We start from the raw sequence: 25,695 nt of genomic DNA, 5'->3' as shown, positions 1-25,695 counted from the left end.
CAACTCTTCGCACGCTCCGGAGGCTTTCGGCGCTGCATCGCGCATCTGAAAGACAAAACAAGGTGCGTTTAAAGACATTGGGGAACTTTAATACTCACGTGCCATTACTCCTTTTCACATCTAACCCAGTGGGTATTCCGGCACCCTGCAGCCGCTCCGAACTTGTACCTGCAAAATAAAAAGACAGTTAGAGCGCATCGTGAAGCAGGCAACAAGCGCTTACTTACGTGCTTCCAGGCGCTTCTATTCATCACACGGGCTCCATCTTCAACTCACTTCAGCCCGTCATCCGCCATCGCCGGAACCCTGCAAAACAAGAGACATCATTACTAAAGACTTTAAAGACATTAGGATTACTCGAAACTTACCGTTCGTGCAGTAAACGACGGACAGCAGTCCTCTGAAGTCAAGAGGCCTGCTCCCCTTATCCAGTGAAGAAACTGGTTTCAGCACCCTGCCCCGAGGCAGATGGAGAGCACGGCGTTCACTTACCTAAGACATCTTACCCTTCGAGTCAGACATACAGTGCACAGAGGTCCAGCCCAAAGAGCCAGCCGTGTGTTACACATCACCTTTGAAGATACGGTATACGCCCAGTCAAGACCGGCGCCTCTACGGGAATCAGGTGAGCGTTACAGAAAGCAAAGCCTACCACAAAACTCCCGTCCAGGCGCTATGGAAACCTCGGATACCGACCAGCTAGCCCAGTTACTTGGGGAACTAAGGGCAGAAGTGCATGCAGCCCGTCAGGAAACGAACGCTCTAAGAAGGGAACTGATTATTTCCAAGGAGCGAACAGATGATCTCGCTAGACAATTGCTACAGTCACAAGCCGGACAGACCCCGTTACCCGCATCTGGGGGAAATCTTCCTTCTACATCCTCTATGAATCCAGTGCAGATCAACCTACCTGGGAATGTACCTCTGGCTCCGCCCGAACGATTTTCTGGTGACCCAAAGAGGTTTGCAGTATTTATCAATCAGTGCCGGTTGCATTTCTTATGCCGGCCAGCAGCCTTTCCAACTGATCAAGCTAAAGTAGCTTTCGTGCTTTCGTACCTTAGTGGCAATGCGGCAGACTGGTCGATCCCTCTAGTAAATCAAGATGATCCGGTCCTCCATGATTTTCAAGCCTTTCAGCTCAGTATGGAAAAACTGTTCGCAAGACATTCACAGGGGCAGGCCTTGGACAATGAGCTTCTTTCATTGCGACAAGGTAATCAAGACCTTTTGGCTTACATTGCGTCTTTCAACAGACTGATAGTGGAAACTCAATGGCCTGAGGACAAAAGGATTACGCTGTTTTATAGAGGTCTACGTGGAGAGCTCAAAGATGTGTTAGCCCAAGTAGTGAATCCCCCACAAGATTGTTTGGACTATATAGACTTAGTCGTTCAAATAGATCACAGACTGCAGAACAGGAAGGCCGATCGTTCCAAGTTTGATGCTCGAGTATTTTCCAAACCGCCAACTCCTTCCAAAGGAGTAGACTCCGGGGAACCCATGCAAATAGGGGGTCTGAAAGGTCCTCTAACACAAAAGGAGCGGGAAAGGAGAAAACAGTTGCAATTATGCCTCTATTGCGGAAACTCAGGGCACTTTCTTCGAGACTGTCCGGTGAAACCTGCCAAGAAGGCAGTAGGAGCTGCAGTTACCAAAGTTACAAACTCTGAGCAGGGAAACGACCTCGCCCGACAAGAGGTCCTCTTGCCGAGCGTGAAAACCAGTTCCGTGACCTCGCATTTTGTGATACCTATGGTCCTCATTAGCCCTGATAATCCGGATCAATTACATGCAATTGAAGCTTACGTCGACAGCGGTGCCATCGGCAATTATGTGGATCATGAAATGGTTTTGAGGATGAATCTAACTCTTTGTCCCAAGGCTGTAAAGGACGTCATTACTACGGTGGATGGTACGGAGATAGCCTCCGGGGCAGTAACGCATACCACTCAAGAGGTGATGCTAGTAAGTCAAGATGGACACCATGAGAAGATCGTGTTCGATGTGATCAAGGCCCCTCAGTTTCAGATTATTCTAGGAATACCTTGGTTAGAGAAACACAATCCTCTGATCGATTGGCGAGCAAGAACGGTCCAGTTTCCAGAATGTGTCTCTACTTGTCACCCTCCACCTGGTGTTGCACTGGCAGCAATTTCTTCAGAGACTCCCCAGTTACCTCCCGAATACCTAGAATACCAAGATGTTTTCCGGAAGGATCAGGCTAACTCTCTACCTCCTCATAGGTCTTATGACTGCCAGATAGACCTGATACCTGGATCTACTCCTCCTTGTAGTAGAATTTATGCCCTCACCGAGCCTGAGAACCTTCACCTTCGACAATACCTGGATCAATACCTGGCAAATGGGTTTATTCGTCCTTCCAAGTCCCCTGCTTCTTCAGCTTTGTTCTTCGTTCCAAAAAAGGAAGGAGACCTTAGAACTTGTATAGATTATCGCTCCCTGAACCAGATCACCGTTAAGAATAGATATCCGTTACCTTTGATCCCTGAACTCCTGGACCAAGTTAGAAAAGCATGCATATATACAAAGCTGGATCTTAGAGGAGCTTACCACTTGGTACGAGTAAAAGAGGGCGATGAATGGAAGACGGCCTTCCGCACCAAGTATGGGCTATTTGAATATCAGGTCATGCCCTTCGGACTTTGCAATGCCCCGGCCGCCTTTCAATATTTTATGAACGATGTCCTCAGAGAGCTCATAGATGTGTGTGTTGTTGTTTACATTGACGACATCCTCTTATTCTTCATCGGAATCTGAACATCGGAAACACGTGAAAATGGTCCTCGAAAGATTGCGTCAACACAAACTTTTCGCTAAGTTGGAAAAATGTGTTTTCAACGTGACTGAAGTTGAATTCTTGGGATTCATATTATCACCTGGCGGAGTGCGTATGGATTCAAAGAAGGTCGATGCAGTTCTCAAATGGCCATCACCATCCTCCGTAAAAGGTGTGCAAAGCATGTTAGGCTTCGCTAACTTTTACCGCAGGTTTATCCCCGAATTCTCTCGAATAGTCCAGCCCATCACTGCCTTGTTAAAGAAAAACAAACGTTTTGAATGGTCTACCGAGGCGGAACAAGCTTTCCAGGATTTGAAGACTAAATTTATCTCTGCACCAATCTTAAAACACCCTCGCCCCAAACTCCCCTACATCGTGGAAACTGATGCTTCAAGCCTTGCCATGGGGGCAGTTCTATCACAAAAGGACCCGGTAACCAATCAGTTGCATCCCGTGGCATTTTGGTCCCGCAAATTCTCGCCTCCTGAAATCAATTACACGATTACTGACAAGGAACTTCTGGCTATCAAGTCTGCCTTTAAGGCTTGGCGGCATTATCTGCTGGGGGCCCGACACACCGTTACTGTGATTACGGATCACCGAAACCTGCAATATTTGAAAACCGCAAAAGCCCAATCCTCTAGACAACTCCGTTGGGCATTATTCTTTGCCGAGTTTGACTTCATAATTACCTATCGACCTGGTACAAAGAACGGTAAAGCTGATGCCCTTTCTCGGATGGGAGTGGAAGAACACTTGATCAACCCTAAACCTGTACCAATCATTCCCGAACAAAGAATTCTGGGTGTAATCGCCACACAATCCATAGAGGAAGTTAAGGATAAAGCCAGGCAACTTGTAACTCCAGCAGAAATACAGAATTGGCATCTGCAGGGAAAGGACTTTGCAGTAAAGGACAACTTATTGTATTTCCAAGAACGATTATACCTACCCAGCACAGATTTACAGAAAAAAGTAATCTCTTGTTATCACGATTCTTTAATGGAAGGACATCCCGGTATGGCCAAGACCTCAGAAAAGATCAAGCGCTACTTCTGGTGGCCGTCTTGGAAAAAAGATATCAGAGACTTTATAATGTCCTGTGGAGTATGCGCCCAAAACAAGAGTCAAAAGGAAAGACCAGCAGGCCTCTTACGCCCTATTGACATCCCACCTCGCCCTTGGCATACGCTTTCTATGGACTTCATCACCGATCTACCTCCATGCTCCGGATACAATACGATTCTAGTAATCGTGGACTTATTCTCCAAGATGGCGCATTTCATTCCGCTCAAAGGCTTGCCAACAGCAGCAACTCTGGCCCGAGAATTTCTCGAAAACATCGTCCGACTGCACGGTTTTCCTTCGGTTCTAATTTCGGATCGAGGTAGTCAATTTATTTCTCATTTTTGGCGAAGTTGCTGTCGGTCGGCTCAAATTGATGTGAGACTATCGACCAGTCACCACCCTCAGACCGACGGACAAACCGAGAGGACCAATCAAACTCTGGAACAGTATTTACGCTGCATGCTGCAACAAACGGAAAAAACTTGGAAAGACATCCTTTGGATAGCCGAATATGCCTACAATAACTCTGTCCATTCGGGAACTGGGAAAACCCCGTTTTTTCTTTTGTACGGCAGTCACCCTCGAACCTCAGAGTTGGATCCCCTCCAAGATCTTGAAACACCAGCAGTAGACCACCTGCATTCTACAATCACCCAAGCCTTTAAGGAAGCTGTTTCTCACCTTCAAAGGGCTAAAGAACAATACAAGAAAGGAGCAGATCAACATCGGAAGGAAGCCCCTCAATATCAAGTAGGGGATCAAGTCTGGTTATCCACCAAATATCTACCTCTAAAAGGGCCACGCACATTCAACCCAAGATACCTTGGTCCCTATTCCATCACTACCATAGTAAACCCAGTAGCGGTCAAGTTGGACTTGCCCCCGCACATGAAGATACATCCGGTCTTCCACGTCTCTCTATTAAAACCCGTGCAACCTCAAACCCGACTAACTAAATCTCCAAAACCTATCCTAGTTGATGGAGAAATCGAGTTTGAAGTCAAAAGCATTCTGGACTCCAAGATCTCCAAATCTAAACTATTTTACCTAATTGACTGGAAAGGCTACGGCCCCCAAGAGAGATCCTGGGAACCTGCTGAATATGTCCACGCTCCTCGCCTAATCAAAAGATTTCACCGAACATTTCCTGACAAGCCAAAACCCCCGGAGAAGCCCGGTTTGGGAGGGGCCTTGAGGGGGGGTACTGTCATGATCTCTGCTTCCAAAAGGTCAGGGTTTTCCCAACTCCCTTGGAAGCAGATCCATAACCCAGGTTCCGAGTGCCAACCAGTCCCAATTGGGACCTTTTGGACCCAGTCCTGGCGCCAGTGGCACCAGGCTCATAAATATGCCCAGTCCCAGCGCTGGAAGCGCCGGGCTCATAATGCTTGGGTGGACTTACCTGCAGCAGACCATGCTGCTTACTTGCCTGCCAGTTGAACCTCTGATCCTCTTCTGTTTGGAACTACTTTTCCTGTTGGGTGGGGCAGGAGCCACTCCCTAGATTCAGAACACTGGAACTCTTCTGGAAAGCAGGAACTCTTTTCTTACCTAGGCGTGGCTGTGGAAGGAGACACCTAAGCACTACAGGAGGCTATTTAAACCACACCCGATGGATGAATCTTGCTTTGCGTTATTCTGCATCCTCTGCAGCAGAACGCTCATCGTGTCTTCTGCATCTGATCCTGGGCCTAAGGAAAAAGGCTTACCATCCTGAATCCAGTCTTCAGCAACACCTATAAAGACAAGAAAGAACAGGTTAGCATTACGATCTTCAGTGACAGCTCTTCACTTACCTGGTCCATCGGCTGTCACCAACGCCTCGCGCTGCATTCCGGCATCTGAAAGACAAAGGCTTACCTACTCTTCGTGCGCTCCGGAGGTCTTCACACTGCATTCCGGCATCTGAAAGACAAAAGCTTACCAACTCTTCGCACGCTCCGGAGGCTTTCGGCGCTGCATCCCGCATCTGAAAGACAAAACAAGGTGCGTTTAAAGACATTGGGGAACTTTAATACTCACGTGCCATTACTCCTTTCCACATCTAACCCAGTGGGTATTCCGGCACCCTGCAGCCGCTCCGAACTTGTACCTGCAAAATAAAAAGACAGTTAGAGCGCATCGTGAAGCAGGCAACAAGCGCTTACTTACGTGCTTCCAGGCGCTTCTATTCATCACACGGGCTCCATCTTCAACTCACTTCAGCCCGTCATCCGCCATCGCCGGAACCCTGCAAAACAAGAGACATCATTACTAAAGACTTTAAAGACATTAGGATTACTCGAAACTTACCGTTCGTGCAGTAAACGACGGACAGCAGTCCTCTGAAGTCAAGAGGCCTGCTCCCCTTATCCAGTGAAGAAACTGGTTACAGCACCGTGCCCCGAGGCAGATGGAGAGCACGGCGTTCACTTACCTAAGACATCTTACCCTTCGAGTCAGACATACAGTGCACAGAGGTCCAGCCCAAAGAGCCAGCCGTGTGTTACACATCACCTTTGAAGATACGGTATACGCCCAGTCAAGACCGGCGCCTCTACGGGAATCAGGTGAGCGTTACAGGCATGTAAAGGTCAGGTAAGAATTTTGTTTTGTTGAGGCAAGGAAACCCCTCATAGTGATAGAGCAAGATGGGTATTTTTCCAACCCTCTTTTTACTTTAGTAAAAGTCTATAGCAACCATCACAATGCCCCTGTGTCTGAGTCTTTGTCCCGATTCCTTACACTTCCCTGAAGCTCTCCAGCCCACCCTTCTTTCGAGGCCACCACCTCCCTGCCCCCGCTCCAACTAACTTGCACAGGAACCTCTGTCTTCTGGGTCCACTGTCTTCACCTGCTTGCTGTGGTCTTCTCTAAGCAGTGGTTCCTGGGCAGTCTCTTATAAAGGTGGTCCAGGAAACACAGTCCAAAGACTCGTATTGGTCTGATTTAGAAACAAAAATCAGTTTGCCTCATGATGAAAAAAGAAAACTATTAGCAGAAATCACATCCCTCTGCTATGTTTTTAGCATAAAGAAACAATGAATCCTATCAGTGTCATATTCTAATCCCAGCGGGCTGAGCAAGACTCTGAATCTGCTGAAATGGTGTAAAATGTTCATTTGAATTTGGTCCCTTATAGCTCTGTTGACTACAGCACTTAAATTTGCAAAGCTCCCACAGCACGAAGGAGGTTAAGAGCAGAGTGGTGGAGTAGAATGAAGGGATGAAGAAGAAGAAAAGCATCCTTGGTGGACGGGAGTTGGAGAGAGGAGTGTTGAAGTGACAAGAGGAACTGAAGGACTAAGGAATAAAGGGGTTAAGGAGGATATGAACAGGGCAACGGCTGTAAGGGAAGAGAAAGAGGAGGAGGAGACGGAAAGAGAGAAGGATGCTGGTGCTAAGTTAATCCTGAGATGGAGGAAGGAGGTTGAGAGATGACCATTAAAAGGTAAAAGAGAAATAAAGTGGGAAGTCAGTAAAGAAGACAAAGGGGGCCCCAGTATTATGGGGAGTATAGAGGGTGTTAGCAGTAAGATTGTCAGCTGTTGTGGGGGGAGCAGCAGGTAGGTAACCAGGAATATTTTGGACAGCACACTTGCCTCTACAGTGTTTATGGAGACTGGCAGAGTTTGTGAGAGGCACTGTGGTATGTGTGGCCCATCCCTTACAAGCCCTGGGAACCAGGCATAGCTTCTGTGGAGATCAAAATAATTGTATTTATTATTATAGTTGTCTTTTAGTTCAAAAGAACTTTTACAACTTTAACATAAATAAGCATTTATACAAAATTACATATAGTTTATCACCATTGTCAACAATCAATCAATAGCATTGGCCAAATCGCATACCACATACTTCACATACCATACACATATAAATCAATAGATGTTCAAAAAGTCATTAATACTGGAATTATACAATTACAGTTCATAAACTTTCCAATAAACCCATTAAAACGTTCATTCTATTCAGTTCAATTCATGGTACTTTTAATGACAATGCTAGTGCCTAGCATAATCTTTCCCATGGTTCAGGACATCTCTATGATCGACGAGATAATGGTAAGAAGAATAGCAGCATGAAGTGCACTATACATGAAAAGCTACATATGTAAATATTCACGTACTAGCCTGCAAATTTAATTCAGCAGTTGACCATACACGATACAAAGCAGAAAGCATCGACTCAGATGACATATTTAGGCAATAGTTCCAAAAATGAATGGTAGATATAGTGGCAAATTGGTGTACATATCACCCATATATCTCAATGTATACAGACACAAGCATGGGGCATTCAGTTAAAACATGTCTGTCTCCAAGTTTTCCGTTAGATTACAAACCCGACAAAAACAGTGATTTGCAGCTAATTTCCATTGAGTGCCATATGTTGCTCTAACTGGTAGTTGGTTGGTCCTAATCCATAATCTAAATTTACATATTGTCGGACTAGAACAGCGCGTTAAATACTTCTGAGGGCTGTAGTAAGTGTGAACAATGCCTTCAAGCTGATGGTAATTGTGTAGACGACCCAAGTGGATGAAGTTGTTTTCCCAGTCACTTTTTTTTACTTTCTTTTTTAAGGCAATTTTAACGGTTTTATACCGTCCGCAGCGAGAGCGATCAATTGACCAGTTTAATTCAGTAAATAAAGTAAATGCACAGAGCATCATATGTATTAGCAGCACTGGTTTTATTTAACCGAATGATATTTTCCTCCATGTCACTCAAAAGAGTGCTTTCAGCGGGAGAAGATGTCGCTGTTGCTGAATTATGGCTTAAAAGGCAGCAATGCAAATTCGATGCAGATGTATTGTATAGGACATGACGGCGCAAGACCCAAAATAGTGTGCCAAAAATGGCCTATTTTGTCCAACCAGGATAGATTTTTAATGGCTGTGGGATATATTGACCCACTCAACGGCATTGCCCCACATCACCAAGCTGCATTTGCGCAAGAGAACAGCAACCTGGCTGCGCTCTCCTGTGCACACCAGGACCTCGAAACTGCGTTTTGGCAGCAACAGAAAGATGGCTGCCCCATGATGGCTAGCACACTTCAGGCAAAATGGAACAAGGGGACACAGTGAAAAAGTATGTCAGTGTATTCTGAAACCTATCAATGGAATTAAGGGAAAAAGCAGCATTGCCGCAGAAGACAAAATCCCCTTCAAAATGAAACTAAAAAGTGGACTGTGAGTATCAATTGCCACCCCACCTAAACCCATAGACTATCTTGTCTTTGTCCTCATCCCACTCTCTAAGCCACCCTATCCTTATCCTGATACCGTGTTCAAACTGTCACAATCATTCTTGCCACCCTGCCTTTGATTTCTCGTGCTCGCGCCATCTTTTAGTAATTTTGTCTTGTGTAAATCCTAAACTATTAATCCTATTTCGAGTGATCAGACTGGTTCCACCAGGGCAGGCGCTGGGGAGCTAGGGTTGAATTCGCGAATCAACCCTGGAGCTTACTGTGGCCCTCTTTTGTAGGCTAGCCTGAATGCTCTTGTGTAGAGTAAAACTGTTCTTGTCAAAACTGATTTCCTGTCCTTTTTCACCGCTCCATTTTACTTAAAATGCACTTCACTCTATCTCCCATAACTCACTCAATTTACCAGCTAGAATTTCAGGTGGGAATTGCAAAGTTTGCAAAGTTTCCAACGTGTCATTTGCTGCAGCATGTTTTAAACCCTGCCACTCATTTTCGAACAGTATGCTCTTGCTAATCCATTGCTTGTGATTGTTTGCACCTTTACATTGTTGCTGTAGGGAGGAATAATATTTGCTTCTAGGTCTTCACACACATTCATTATTTAATGATCCAAATCCGAGTGTCATTTTTAGCATTGCCAGGGTTTAAAACCCATTTTTCTCTCTTTGTTTGGGGAGGGAAGGTCGGATTTCAATTCTGTTTTCTATTTGTCATTCCTGATTACCTGCTGCTTCTGTTTATCCACTCAAAATTGATAATTTGTGGGTTGAGGGAAGCTTGCAGGGGGAAATTTGAACTTAAGTGCTATCTTTCCTAAAATCAAAAAGTACTCCTATTCCCTGGTGTTTTGTAGATGTGTCAATAGAAGGTTGAACTGAGTGCATTGCTTACATTCCTATTGTTCTTATCACCCCATTGGTGATTGCTGCTCCATATTAAAAACTGTATGATTTATTTTAATTTTCAAATAAATAAATATTATATTTCATCAACCAGCCTGGTTCATGGTCCATTGTGACCCGGGGTATTTGAAAAGGGGTGTACCATCTCAATATTGAATCTAATCTTTAAAAAAAAGCATTTCAGTTGTGCGCTGCATACTGGGCCGAGACTAAGGTGTGCATCGCCTGATTGAAATCCTTAACATGGATAGGGCTTCTAATCCATATCCTACCACAGGGATAAACCACTGTGTATAGAGCAGCATAATACCCTTCAACGAGTAGCCTGCAAAATGCCACACGAAGCTACGAACAAGCATGGTTATCTGTTTGGCTCGCTGTATTTTTCTTGTGGTTAAAGATAGATAGCCCTCCTTGCTGTCCATATCGACTCCCAGATATTTATAGGAGTTAGTATATTCAACTGCTCTCCAACTTAATATCATTTTAGGCCTGTTCACTTTTCTAGATATAAACACCATGATTTTGGACTTATTTAAGTTAATATTCATGCCATGCTCCACGTTAAATCTGCCCAATTCTTCTAATATATCCTTCATACCACTAAATGTATGATCAGTAATTACTAGGTCATCAGCATACAATAATGCTGTGACCTTCATCTTCTTAAATTGAACAGGGCAGTTTGCATGATTTTCTAGGCGTCAAATCAGTTGGGATATATAAAGATTCAAAAGGAGGACCACCAGTAGGCATCCTTGTTTAACCCCTGATGTGAAGGGCCTAGATAAATGCCCTTCATTGTCAAGACATACGCGAGCAGTATTGTTTTTGTGCAACTTCATCAAAATCTCCAAGAGCCATGTCGGACACTTCAGCTCAGACAAGATGTTCCATAGTTTCGACCGACAACCTCTATCGAAGGCTGAGCTGAAATCGACAAATGTAACGTAGACAGAAAGATTTGGGCGTTGTTTTGCTCGGTTTGTAATGGCATCAAGAAGTTGTATATTGTGCGTTGTACTGGACCCGCTACGAAAACCAGATTGGAATGGATGTAATAGATGATTTGCATAAGACCGGTGTCGTAAGTGATCGAGCACAATGGCAGCAAAAACTGGTAGTATTGTCTAATAAAGATAGAATCCAATAGTTTTCAGGTTGGATTCTAGATCCAGCTTTGTATACAGGAATAAGAATTGAGGTGGTCCGAGACGCAGGGATTCTTTTTTTTCATGCATATTTTTATTTTGTTTTATTTTTTACACAATATGTATAGTATTTTGGACCAACTTAAGGAATCGTATTTAAGTACCATTGAGGCGAGCCCATTAGGGCCCGGTTCCCCAGAGCTTTTAAATTTGCTGCTGACTCTGATAATATCGCTTTTAGAGAACTTCAGTGGCCATTCATCAGGGGAATCTCTTACAGTGCAGGCAGCCAGATCATCATACATAGTGTTTGAAAGATAGGTTACCCAAGTGTCTTCACTGATCTCATTTAGAGACTGGGAAGAGGAATTACCTCTTACTTTGTTTAACATATTCCACACTGACTTTGTATCCCCATCTTTCAAAATACACATCATTTGATGCCATTTCTTATTGAATTTATCAAATTCTCTATGTTTACACCATCCTCTGTATTTACTAGTCGGCTTTTTCCTAGAGTGAATATATTCACTCATAGGAAGATGCTGTTTTCTTCATTTTTGAAGCTCCCTGCGATAGATTCGCTTTATCACAAGTACTCTCCGTCACAGGAAAGATTACATTTTTTTCCAGTCAAAGCAACTTCCATAGTGGATCTCTTAATCAAATGTTCCATGTGGTCTCCATTCATGTCATCAATAACAATTTCCACATATTCAATTAATTGACAAACTCTAGTTGACATTTGCTTAATCTTAGGGACATTCCATTTGACTCTAGACCCACTATTTGTTACTCCAATACAAGTTGGACCTCAGACCTTCTGGCTTTTACAAAGTACATGTAGTTTTACGTGCACCAGAGAATGATCACTATAAGGCATGTGGATAGCTTGTAAATCACGTATAAGATCAAACGCTGGCATATTATAACAGATACAGTCCAATGTGGCAGTTAAACTGCCACTATTCCATATATGTTTCCCGGCTGTATCGCTAACAGTTCTCTCATTTACTGGCCATATGTCCCAATCCCTTAGGAAATTAGACCACGTAATACCTCTCATTCTTCTTCGGATTGAACATCACATTAGTAATCACAATGTTATCAAAAATGACTTTCATAGTAGACACCTCACACTGGGTATTAAAATCGCCACCAAGAAGCATCACATCTTTATCCTCTTGCATAAGCCATTCTGAAAGTAATTAATCAATAGACTTATGAATTCCATTTGTTCAATCTCTAGTAGGGGGATCATAGATAATAAGAATATTAGGGGCAGCTCGCCAGTTTTTTGCTTTAATTTGTATAGCTAGTACATTATCATGGGCGAAACGAACAGGGATTTCACTGACTACATAGTCATGGCTGGTCCAAATGATTAACTCGCCATATGGTCTCCCCTTATCAACTTTACTAGTGTTGCGTTGGAATATGCAATCGGTATTATTATCCACGTCTCCTGTAGTGAAAATATGGTTTAACCTAATTATAAAGTACAATTGAGGCTCCACGTTCTAGAAAATGGGCATGGCCTCTGGTATTCCAGGATAAAATCGATGACTCTCATTTGTTGCATAATTTCTGCCTGGCCCAACAATTTTTTAGCCATTTCCATCCAGCTTGGTTTTCGCTGGCTATATCTGCTTGTTTAGAGGAGATACAAGGAACTGTGGGGCAAACCACAGTGAATCAATGTTATTGCTCCAAATCCACGTTTCAAAAGCTGGATAAACTCAAAGTCACAGGACTTAAGAATTTGAAGAGCCAGTATTTTGATAAATAGTGCCATCAATTAAGATCTATTTAAAGGGTTCTTTGTCCATCTAGCCACCCTTTCGCTTATAGTAACAACTCCATTGTTGAGTTGCGCTTACATTCATCAGGAGAGTTCTCGATTTCGTATTTGTTAAATGGAGGGAACTTTTTATTTTTTTCTTATTTTCCATGCTTGAGCATGGGGAGCTATGTTACTGCCAAATTCGTGACCTGACAAGTCATCCATAAAGGCATTGTCTTCTATGGAATATATATTGCTGGACTTGCTGTCATGTATTAGCCAACTTGTTAATGTTCCAGTTTTCTGAGATTGTCGTTTTTTCCTCCGATTTTCCGACTTTCGTAGGTGTTTAGAATTGTATTTGGGCTGACTCAACGAGGTAGCAGTAGAATTTAATGGAAGATCATGCTCATGTATTACATCCTCTATCTCTGCCGTAGCAGATGGCTTTTTTGTGTATTGTTTTAATTTTCTTGCCTGCTGATGTCTTTGCTTGTGGGTGGGATACGATACAGGAGACTCAGTTACATTGTAGGTGATACTTGGTAAGACGGTATCTGAAATGGGATGGGCAATCTCATCTATATCGGACTTTAATCATGTAGATGGGTCTTTCAGGCCTTGAGCTACATTTAATATACGACCATCTTTATGGTGGAGTAAAAGCGCTTCTAGTATCGCACTATTCTTTTGAGACTATAAGTAAGTTTTAATCACGTAGTTTAATCAAAATTTTCAGTGCAAAATGCATTACATTTATCGAGGGTAGAGACATGTTTTCAGTAGTGACTCCATCCTTGACTTGAGGGGGAATGTGCTTCCTAGGAGATACACTTCCTTCACTTAAATGTATCACCTCGTTCTGTGTCAAAGACCTGAAAGACTCATGTTGAATCGGAGCGGTCAGAACAAATAAAGATGGCGTACTGGATAAATGAAGTGAAGATCTGTGGCTATTGCAGGAAGGCTTCTGATGTTGCAAAACAGATTGGCAGTTTACTGCGGGTTTCTGCTGCCTCAGTCGCTGCTCTATTTGATCTGCAAAGTCCATAACAAAGATCCAATCGAGAATTGCCATCAATTGCCCCTATAGAGGCTGAAGATGACAAGTCAATATTCTCAGTAGCTTTAGAGGCATGAATTTCGACTGACAGCTTAGGTATTGCAGTAAACGGTTGATTGGTCTGATTCTCATCGTCCCTTTTTAAAGAAGTCAGTGATCTGACCAGTAAGTTTTGACACAGGTTATTTTAACTTTTTAGAGCACTTCGCAATAGATACAACGTTGTGTTCTTTGCGTTGATAACCAAGGCTTTTTCTGTATGGTTTCGTTTTACGAAGGTTATAATGCTTCGATTTGCACATTGCTTTGCCAGGCATAGTTAAAAGGAAATGACACAGCCACTTACCTCTAAAATGAAGGCAGGCAATTCAGCAATATAATTGAACGGAACCCTGGAGATTATGGATTGGCGCTGTGTTTGCTCCTCGCAGTTCTGAACTTCCAATCTTCATAGGGTGTCTGTATAGCAGGGAATAGGCCGTCTCCCGCCGAACACCATCAAACACACTCTGACTCACACGCCCTTCGAGCTACGCGTGGGCGTTAATAAGTATAAAGAGTTTCAGAGTCCTTGCCAGAGTGGCCAATCGAACAGAGAAGAAAGACTACTCGAGTGAAAGCATCAGAGCAAATTCATTCAGTATGCACCACCGGACCGCCAAACACACTCTGACTCACATTCCGCTCCAGGGACATCAATCCATGACAGGTGGAATGGATCACTTGAAAGATCAAGACCATGGTCAGACTTATTTGGCCAAGACAAGAAAGAAGTGCAGCGATTCTTGAAAACTTAGAGACTGTGTGCGACTAACCTTTTGACATGCAGGAGGGGACGCCCAAGGCCAGATAGGAATAACTGAGGGATTATGGTCCTCCAGCAAGATGCAATTGTTCATCTTGTTTTATTTTTAAATGTCTTCCCTTCTTTTCTGATCAGTTTACCCAAGACACTTAGCCAATTTATGTTTGTCAAATGAACCCATTTGAAATTCAATTCTGGAATCCTGAGTTTTCTACTTAGGCTATGCCCATCACAGGGGGCCATGACGATTTTAAAGAGAAGGGGTGAAACAATGGCTCCTTGGGGCACTCCACCGCTGATGGTGCAGAGTATTTTAGTTGGAGTTCAGCATGCCTCCTGATTTGAAAAATGTGTAGTCTGGGGATACTGGTACATATGTAGAACTGAGAGGTGAAATAGTAGGAATAGTAGAGGTCAAGGTGTTTTAAAATTACATTCTCATGCACCCAATATAAAGGAAACACAGTTATATTGAATATGATGTATGACCTCATGTTTTGCTTGATCATTGGAAGGGGTGAGAGTTGTTATATCCTTAATAATGCACTTCAAAGAACAAAACCAAGGAATAGCATTTGGGTTAGCATCAAAGACATTACAGATGTTCTGATACACTATAACGTATGTGACATATTGTGACAATATCATCGTGGGAAGATTTCTGAATAAGCTGGTTGCCAGGAATAAAAAGGAGGACCTTCTTTGGCTTTTTCCCCAGTTAAAGCATGGGACTGCTACTAGAGCCATGTTGCTAGATCAGAGCATCCCGAAAGGCACATATAAAATTAAATGCTTTGTGGTGGGTTTTGTCAAAACACAGGGTATCCCATGAATGATATAACCACGTCTGAGTACTTGGACTGCTCCTTATCACCTCATTCCCCTTTGAGAGTAAGGGTAACATTTTCCTGGCATAACCTGCCTGTTATTGTCAAAGGATGGCAGTCATTGTCTTTAGTTGACACAACTTTCACCATGATAAGGGATACAAGCTAAAAGTATTGTTTTCATAGAATGGCATTTAAACTGACTATAGGGGTGTTGCAATCTCTACATAGTGGGGTGTAATGAAGGCACAGAGTAGAAAAATCAGTGTGTTGGAGGAGAAAATAAAAAATGTGATAGGAATTTCCAAAAAGAGAGGGGGCCAAAAAGCATGATATTGAAGACAACAGGCAACCTTACTCAAAGAAGGTGATAAGTTAGCAGTAGTGTTTTATGAGCCTTTTTATGACTTGCTGGTTCTGTAGATTTGCTTCCTTTCATGAGGGAGGATCTTCTTGTAGTTTTGTGGAAACGGTGGTAGATAGACGAAATATAATCTGCAAAGATCTCTGTCATTAATACCCATGTACAAATCTTAAGCAAGGTCTAAGCAAGTAAGATATTTGAAGCGATGATGGAACGGACTACAGAAGACTAAGCTGGTTGTGAAACAATATAGAACCAGTTAAGGAACAGTAGCTATTTAGGGGAGCTGTTGTTCCATGCTCTGAACGTCAAAGTGTTACAAATGGCCCTAAATGAGCCCAAAGCGTGGGGCTGGCAGAAATTGAAGAAGGTGCACCTGATGAAAGCAATATTATTAAGAATCCTGCTGAGCCTGAGACAATCTGCACAAGCTGCATCCATTAGACCTCTAAAGACTGGGCTTGAGTATTACTTCTGATGTCGTTTAATGATGTTGGGTGAACTGGAACTTGGTAAGGCAGGAAGTGTTTTGTATTTCCTGTGGCAAGGTACCTTCCTGGCTATGCACAGGAATGTCATGAATAAGGCAGCTGGACACCACCCCGAGCAGTGGATGATGGGCCAGCGGGTGGTATGGGGAAGAGCCCCTTAGTCCACCTCCCTTGGCTCATGCCAAGTGTCAGTGGAAGGTCATGGAAACCTTTTCTAGGTACCTACTTCCCAAATGAGAGGGACTGCAGCTCTTCCTATGTAGCCCCATTACTATGGAAAGATAAAACAAAAGTTTCACTTCATCCAGAGTCTATTTCATTCACACTCCAGTAGTAACAATTGTCTCAATACTATTAAAGTTCAACCTGGGCTTTCAGGAAGGTCACTTTAAAGCCTCAGCCCAATGTTCTGCTAACTTGTTAGACCTACGCTTGATACAAATTGCAAGTAAGCAGTTTCCTGACTCCAGGTTTAACCGCTTATCATACAAAGTAACCAATTAATTGTTTCTCCCTTGCAAAGATAAAATGTCGCAAATTCACTAAAAGCCGGCATTCTCTTTACATTTAGTGGAGTTTATAAGTTTACAAGTCCCACACTAGAGAAACTGGACACCTGGGTCCTACACAAGCAGCACCAGTGAATAGTGGGAAGGGCAAAGTGGAATCCAAGATGGCATCCAGGTCAGATGAAGCCTTGTCCAGCACATGAGGCCCAAAATGAGGCCATGATCCAGAAACAACAACTGATCCTATCCATGCCCCAATTACATGACAAAGGTACAACCACTCTGTGAAAGCTCTACAAATGGAGAGCACCATTAATCCAAGGGAGACCCAAGCCAGTTCATTTAGGTTGTTGGAGAAAGGGGCTGGAGTTTAGAGGCAGTTGTAGAAGACAGAAGGTCTGAATGAGCACAAGCTGCAGAGTGAGGGATGCTGCAGAGGCTGATGTGTAGAGCCTCCAAAGGTGGTGGTTAGAAGGAAGGAGGGAACATCAGGAGGTGGGAGTTGAGGTGCTAAGGTGGCAGAGAGAACATTGGGGTGGAGGACTGTGAAAAATCAACTTCCGGGACACCTTAGGTTCAAGGATGAATATCTGTTTCTAAACCATCACTCAGCCACACACCTCTAATAAACCAGAAGGGATCCAAATACAGTACAATACAATACAGATTGGAAACACAAGCAAATTATAAACCACCTTGTCTGATTTTGGTAACGTGGATGGAACGGCAGGCTCATCTCCACAAGGTTGTGGATCGTTGGTTAGTTGCAACACAGAAAAAATACATTACCCAATGATAAAAGGGACTGTCCAGTCAAGGTTGTAAAAAAATATCTAATTTATTATTATCACAAACGACAGTTCTCGACACACTACAAAATACAACCCACCCTGTAAAGGAATGCAGAGGACGACAGTTTCAAGAAGGAAAAGGGATGCACTCTGGATACTGACAGGAGGGTAGTCGGCAAAGTAATTAATCCCAATAGTTCAAGGATACTTGGTTTCAACACAAGGAGAGCAATGGGTCGTAATATATCACTAGGGGCCTTCAGAGAAGGACCAGGGGGGACAGAACCACAAAGTACCTTGTGCTTGTACAAGTTCTTGGTGCTTGACAGGGTCAAGTCGGTTTCAGGGTGCTTTGCAGCTCCTGCAACAGAGATCAAGATGGGAGACAGCTGCGGGTATCAGACGGCAGGCAGTTCGGCGAGCAAGGCAACTCAGTGTCAGTAATCGTTGTCTCAGTGCTGTTTGGCAGGTCTGAAGCACTGGTCGAGGTGTCTCGGACGGCGTGAGCGACTGCGGCCTAACAGTCAGCAGTGCAGTCTGTTACAGCTTGAGGGGCTCGACTGGCTCGAAAATGTTCTTTAAGGCAGACATCAGTAGATGCTTGTCGATGCATTCTTCCTAGCCCAAAGCTGAGGAGAGTGTTGCAGGCAACGGCCTTGTCCTGGGTTTGGTTCAGAGACTCCCTGACACTTCCCACCCAGGAAGCTTGCTTGCAAAGCTTAGCAGGGCATGCTGTGTGCTGGCTGGTTACTGGTTCCCGAGCTGGAGAGTTCTCAGGATTCAGTATCTCCTTCTGTTCCTTCGGAGATGTTTAGGTGAGGTATCTTGCGTCCCCCTTCTCAGAAATCCTGGCCTTCCATCACTTGTGGAAGCAGTAAGGCAGGCAGTACCTTCAGCCAGGGCCCAAATGAGTTCTTCTTGTTACTCCTTGTGAAGTCTTGAGACGATCTGGCCAAAAGAGGGGCTCAGCCCTCTTTTAAAGCAAAATGGGCCACAGTGATTGGTGTAGGCTAAGCCTACCTTAATGAGCCAATCCTGGGGTCCCCACCAACAATCGCCTGTTTGCGTGAGGTCATACCCAGAGTGATTTGCAACAGAAAGGTAAAGGGCTGAAAACATATAATACTAACATATAATACTAAGTCCCACCGATCCTCCAGTCTGTTGCTGATCAAAGGGTCTCTCTAGTTAATGGAGCTCTCTGTGGTTTCTGAATAGAGCAGCAGCTCTAGTGAAGCTTCGGTGGGACCATACTTTCTGTCTCCGTCAAATAACATACTCCTACCTTTTGAATGGGGTTTCCCTGTGGAGATGATTACTGTAACCCACACATTCCCAGACATAACATTTCACTGTCCATTGATTCTAAGGGCGGGGGCTGGCTTCAGGTTGACACAGTACATATCAAAGGTTGTTTGGGTTTCCTGTCTCCTTTGTTCACCTCTGCAGCTAGGCTCCATGTGGGCCTGTTTGAAGTTTACTCTATTAGTATGATAATTATGTTAACTGCTGCCACCATTCTGCAGTGCTTACACAAAAGGACACGGCGGATCCATGGAGCCTTTGATAGTTAATTAGGCTGGCCATGGCAGGAGGAAGGCTTTGCCCTCCCCCTTCTGAGAGACAAGGTGTAATCCTGACTGTCATATCCCAACTAAATATTACGGGGGAATGCACCTGTAGGCTTTGTCCATCCAGAGTACACTGGTCTGTGTGTATGTCGTGCAGGGAGCATTGGAAAATGTGTGTGGATTAGCACCACACATTTTACGGAGGCTGATCTACCATCATTCAATTTCATATACAATTTCAAAAAATCCCAGGCGAGTGCACGCCCACCATGCGAGTGGTCGAATTCTTCACAAGGACGAGTCCCCGGGAGTTGGCAGGGGAGATGGTAAACCTGGTAGCAGAGAGAGAATTGAGTGGAGGAAGTGATAGCAGGAAGTGGCATAGTAGCTGAGATGGTATGATCATAAGGGGCAGAACTGAGACAGACGTAGGTGGTGGTAACATCAGATGGAAAAGGTGATATAGAGGCGGTAGTATTGGAAGGTGAAGGTGGTACAGTGAAGGAGGAGGTGATAACAGCAAGAGGTGAATGTGGTATATAACAGGAGGATATGACAACAGAAGGTAAAGGTGCTATAAAGGAGAAGGTAGCAGACAAGGAAAAGAAGACTGAAGAGAAAGAGGAGAGCAGTCCCACATTTAGATAGAACAGGAAGGTTCCAGTGGGCCAGGTCAGCTGGAGGCAGGTTCTACAAGGTGGGATGAAGAAAGAGTGGGATGGGGAGAATACGTCCGGATGAGAGAGGTAAAAGGGGAAGAACCAAAAGGGGCCTCACAATCACAGTTCTAAAGGGGTAGCTCTCCCAGCAGAATACTCCCATTGACCTACTATGAAGAATATGTGGTAGAGTCAGTCTTGTGGTGCAAGACCCCAGAGAATCCATGGCTAATCAGTTGACAGAAGAAGGAATTATAAAACCCTAGACCCTGCAATGCTAAATAAAGGCTTGAGCATAGGGGCCTGACGTGCTTCTTTGTGCCAGGCAGCACTTTGATCCACCATTGAGTTGTGTATCCAGTTCTTTTCCATCATTCTTGTGTCTATTTTGCAGATAAGATGATGAAATATAATTTCATCCAGTTTATTGCATGGTTTTCAAAGATGTAACGTCCCAGAAAAAATCTCTTAAGAGACAGTTAAGTGGAATGGGTTTTAGAGCAGATAGTGTATACCTATGTTCCAAGAGGTTCTGGAGGCATTTGATAGAACTAGGGCATGTAAGTATTCAACCACCATACATGCTCATAACACCCAAGGCAAATGGAAGAAGGAAGTTTCAGCTATTTAGATTCAATCAATCTTCTTTGCACGATGTTGTAGAGGCCAGGGTAGCAGAAACATGAGACATATTTGCCGTTTTTGTTGATCTGGGGTTAAATCTTTAGAGTATATTACCTTTAAAGACACTTTTTCCCTAATTCACACAAGTCCTATTTGAGAGATGCTTGTAGGGAAGGACCCACACGGGGTAGGCATAGAATAGTGGATAACTCCCAGAAAGTTCAAGTTATTGCCGCCACTGTAAATGTAGATTTGTCAGCAAATAAAGAAAGGAAGACCCTAAATAGCGAAGATCTAGTACACAATTTATAAACTACATTTGTACTTTGATCAGAAGTATTTTTGTCAGGAATTACCAATATGTAGGTCCGTGGGTATTATTTGCAAATGGAGGTCATACTGCTGTACTTGATAGGTCCTTTATGAATTTTGCAGGGCTTTATTTGGATTATAGACTTACATTTTTAACATGCATTGTTAGACAATGAAATGTGCATGGGTTAACAGATTATAAATATGTTGCTCTTTTAAAAAAAACAGAAATTTAATTTGTGTTTATGTTAAATAAACTTCTGAATCCTTAATTCATCCACTAGTCTACTGTATCAGTCAATGAACCAGATTGACCAAACAATTCAAAGGTACTATTGGCAAGGCATTGTTTGGTGTTGTTGGCAAATCCGCAAACACCCATTACATTTCACTGGGGTAGAATAATGCCAGGAAAGGCATGCTCTGTTTGTCAAATTTCCCACAATGCCATATATCAACCACTTACAGTACCATATTGCACAATTTGTTCAGTGTTTGTGGGCTCCTCAACAACCTATTTACACCTTGCCCAGTGAGATGGATCAGGCTAGCATGTAGAATAGATACTTATGTAAAATATTGAATGCATGAAAAAACAAACCTTAGCCTTGTAGTCAATGTCCTCCATTGATCTGAAGAAATCTAAACTTTTTGCTCCCGATAGTTTTCCTTGGTCGGAGCTATGGATGCTTAGAGTGTCCAAGATCTCTCCAAGAAGGTCCATTTCACCTGCATGCTTGGTGATTGGCTCGTTTCCGCCCGACTCATCGCTGTCATAGAAATATCCAGAGGCTTCTTCACTATCTTCAGACGACAATCTGAAAAGAAAGTGTAATCAAATGAAAAAGAACGTGACCGAGGTGATAAATGAAAATAAATATACAGACAAATAAAAATACGTATTTCCCAAAATGAAAAAGTATGAGCATATTTATGAAGACAATTATCTATTCAGTGATCTTTTTGCACTAATTTGAAATGAATAATGGCTTCAAGCAGCATCAAGTATATATGGAACAATGTGGTGGACAGGATTTTTCTAGGGTGTCCAGTAGGTCTTTGGAGCAGAGAAAGCAGCAAGTCCCGCCTTTTGCCCAGCTAGTACTGTGTGATACAAAATTCTGAGAACCATATCAAGAATCTGCAAAAAATGCCAATGTTGGTTCCTTCAAGATGTTAATGAGGATTCCAGTGGTGACAAATCCAACAGAACAAGCATAAACCCTAACAGGGTATTTTATTTTATTTATTTTTTACATTTATAAACCACCCAGAGCAGCCCTCGGGCATCATGGCGCTGTTACAGGTATGGCTTACTTAGTTACAGGAGACAGAAGGAAAAACAGCATGGAAAAGACAGCCCGTCTCTGGTTCATGGTTACATTGAACCTAGTACCAGACAAGTAGCGGTTAAACATGCAAAGTTACAGCAAGTTGAGGCTCTACGGTTCGTGGTTACATTGAACCTAGTACCAGGAAGGTAGCTGTTAAACATGCAAACTTCCAGCGGGTGGGGGGGCTCTACGATTCAGGGTTACAGGGGAACCGGATACAACTAATACCTTCATGGTCATCGGTATCTGGGTGTACCTAGGGGTGTAGTGTGGATTCATTGAAGAGCCTCGTTTTGAGGGATTTGCGGAAGGAAAGGCGCAAGGTTTCAATAATAAAGTGTATTTGGGAGGGCATTCCATTGTTTTGGAGCTATGAAAGGGAAGCTGGTGCCGCCTGCTTTGGCTCATTTGACAGTGGGGATGTTTATTTGGTTGGAATAGTGTGATCATTTAGGTCTGGAAGAACTAGCTCCCACTATTTTCTCTGAGAGATATGAGGGTCTGTGAGAGAGAGGCATTTGTGGGTTAAGGTTAGGGTCTTAAATATGATGCGTTCTTTGACAGGGAGCCAGTGTGCAACGAGTCTAGCATTGGAGATATGCTCCCTCTTGGGAATGTTCAAGGCTGCTCGGAATGCTTTATTTTGAATGATTTGCAATCTGTTGAAATTTTTGGCTGATGTACTAGCAAAGAGAACGTTACAACAGTCAAGTTTTGCCCCTATGGTGGCTCTGGCTATGGAGAGAGAGTTCTGAGTAGATAGGTAGGGTTTCATTGCATTGATCAATTTAGTTGTGAGTGAGGCAGAAGAGGCAATGGCGCTGACCTGGCATGTCATGGACAGTGTGGAATCGAGGTACACCCCCAGAGTCTTTACTGAGTGTGAGACAATGATTTGTGTGTTGTGTATGGTGAAGGCGCTAAGGGTTTACTTGGGGACTACTAGAAGGATTTCAGTTTTGTCCCCATTTAGGCAGAGACTGTTGGCTGCCATCCAGGCTTGGATGATGGCATACCTCTTGTGTAGTGTCTTGACGTCTTTTTCATTTGAGCCAAAGAGCGGGATGAGGCATAGTTTGTGTAAGCTATGCAGAGAGTGTCCATCTTGTCGAAGAGAGGTTTGGTAAATATATTGCACAAGGTGGGTGAAGTACAGGACCCTGTAGCACTCTGCAGTGAATGGTGACAGGTGCCGCGCAGGCCTGATTGGAGAAAAAGTTCATGGATCTCCCTTCAAGGAAGGATGTAATCCAGGTAGTAGCTTCTGGGGTGAATCGGGCAGAGTTCGTGAGAAGTCTGCCGAGGGTCTTGTGGTCCACAAGGTCAAAAGCTGCAGATAACTCAAGAAGGTGGGGAAGAGCTGGTTTGCCTTCATCCATGATTTCAGCTAATTGGTTTTTTAGGTCTACTAATGCAGATTCAGTTCCGTGGGCGGGCAGAAAACTGATTGCCTCTTTCCTAGGATGCCGTTGGTTTCAAGGAAGTGCTGGATTTGGGTGCATACAACTTTGTCAAGACTTTTGTAACAAAAATGGTACTGTGGTGATGGGCTGGTAGTTGTTGGGGAGGAAGGATATAGAGAGGGTTTTTTTTCAGGAGAGGGCATACCCAGGCATCTTTAAAGGCATGGTAGGACAATGCCAGATGAGAAGGAGGCATTTATGAAAGCAGTCAGGAATGGTGCTAGGGTGTCAGCGCAGTCTTTGATGATATTGGCAGGGCAGATATTACCCTTGCAGTTGGAGTTTTTTATGTGTTTAAGGAGGGCCAATACATTGCTTTCTGAGACATCTCTGACGGAGAAGAGTGACTTATCCTGGGAGAGTGGGTGTTAGTAGTGGGCGAGATTGACGGGTCAATGCTGGCCAGAGCATTCTGGTGGGATCGAATTTTACACTGCAGGAGGTCTATTCTTTTGAGCATAGATGCTTGAATGCTAGAGCACCAGGATTCATCTTTAACAATGTCTTGGGAGCTGGGGGCAGGGGTAGCTAGTTCCCTGAATATGGCAAACATATCTTTGGATTCTGATCTGGCATTCTTTATTCTCATGTTGTAGGAGGTGGCTTTGGCTAGGATGATGGCTTTTTTGTATTGGGTAGACAGGTTTTTAAATTCTTCTTTAGTGGAGTCTTGGGGATTAGATTGCCACTTGGTGAGCACAATACGCTTGAGGGTGCGTAGTTCCTGGAGGTCTGATTTGTACCAAGAGTTGGCGTATCTAGACACTTTAGCTTTCTTCATTTCTAGAGGAGCTATGGTGTCAACTGCTTTTTTGATTGTGAGGTTGTACATTTCTGCTAAAACCAAAAGGTCATTGGAGAAGGGAGGCTTGAGGGCTCGCTCCTCCAGGTAAGGTAGTAGGTTATCTTTGGTTAATTTACGGGTGCTCCTAGCTAATGCTGGTGGAGAGGGAGTGGTAGGCTTAGTGGATTTGGTGGATGTGGGGATGGAAAAAAGAATGAGGTGGTGGTCGGTTCGGGGACATGGGGTGTTGGAGCTGATGGCGGCGGAGCAGTTATGGTCCGCAATCCAGTCGAGGATGCATCCTTTAGAGTGAGTGGGGTTAATGACTCATTGATGGAATCCCAGGAGGGGCCTGGGGTTCGGTAGACAATGTGAATGGCAATAGTGCAATTGGAGGAAAGGGAGAGTTTCATGACAATGGAGTCTGCATTGCCTTCCAGCAGGGAGTTTAATTTTCTGAGGAACAAAGAATCTTTGGCTATGAGCGCAACACCCCCCCTGTCATGTGCAGTCGGTCCTGCCGGTGTATGGTGTAGCCTGGTGGAAGCGCTAGGGAGATGGCAGGTCCTGCTGCTTCATGAAGCCATGTTTCTGTAATGGCGAGGAGGTCCAGGTTGAGGTTGGTGAGTAAGTCACGGATTTCTGTAGTGTGGGCTGGGAGCGAGCATGCGTTTATGAGGGCACATTGGAGTGGAATACTTGGATTGGTGGAGAGTGTGCCTTGGGGTGACTTGAGTCAAGCGGAGTAGTGGGAACCATGAGGTTGGTGGAGCTGGGTGCGGGTAGTGTGATGATTCACAGGATCTCGTTATTTCTCCCCAGAGGGGAGCCCTTCCCTGTGAGGCTAGGGCGGTGAGTCCACTATGCAACATTCCCCCTAGTCGACTCGTGGCTGTAAGAGGGACCTCAGGGTGAGAGACTCCTCTCTTGAGGACAAGGACTCCCATTCAATGAAAGAACTCCCTGACACACTTTCCTATGAGCCCTTCAGACCATCAGCATCTCAGAAAACCCAACCTGAACAGACCACAGTTTGCTACTGTAACACAAACTTTATAGGTGGGTTGTTTGACACCAACTTTCTACACTTCGCACCTTATTTCCTATTTGAATCCTTGTAATTTGACAAAGTGAGAAAAAACAATGAACCAAGTGTCGCACAGGCAGAGGAGGTAGAGGTCCAAGAACCCGCCTC

General features: G+C 44.0%; 1 protein-coding gene across 2 annotated transcripts in view; it reads right to left on the bottom strand.

Annotated features, from left to right (window-relative positions):
- DENND1B (DENN domain containing 1B) overlaps positions 1-25,695 on the bottom strand; it is a 2,623,009-nt gene that overhangs the window by 48,563 nt on the left and 2,548,751 nt on the right. For both annotated transcript variants that reach the window (XM_069641511.1, XM_069641512.1), the window contains one exon: positions 21,521-21,737. In XM_069641511.1, the coding sequence (XP_069497612.1) occupies positions 21,521-21,737 (217 nt within the window). The remainder of the gene's footprint in view (positions 1-21,520; positions 21,738-25,695) is intronic.

Source organism: Ambystoma mexicanum, chromosome 1q (assembly GCF_040938575.1).
Source record: "Ambystoma mexicanum isolate Mex_15411 chromosome 1q, UKY_AmexF1_1, whole genome shotgun sequence".
Classification (NCBI taxonomy): Eukaryota; Metazoa; Chordata; class Amphibia; order Caudata; family Ambystomatidae; genus Ambystoma; species Ambystoma mexicanum.
This window is presented reverse-complemented; position numbering and strand designations above follow the sequence as displayed.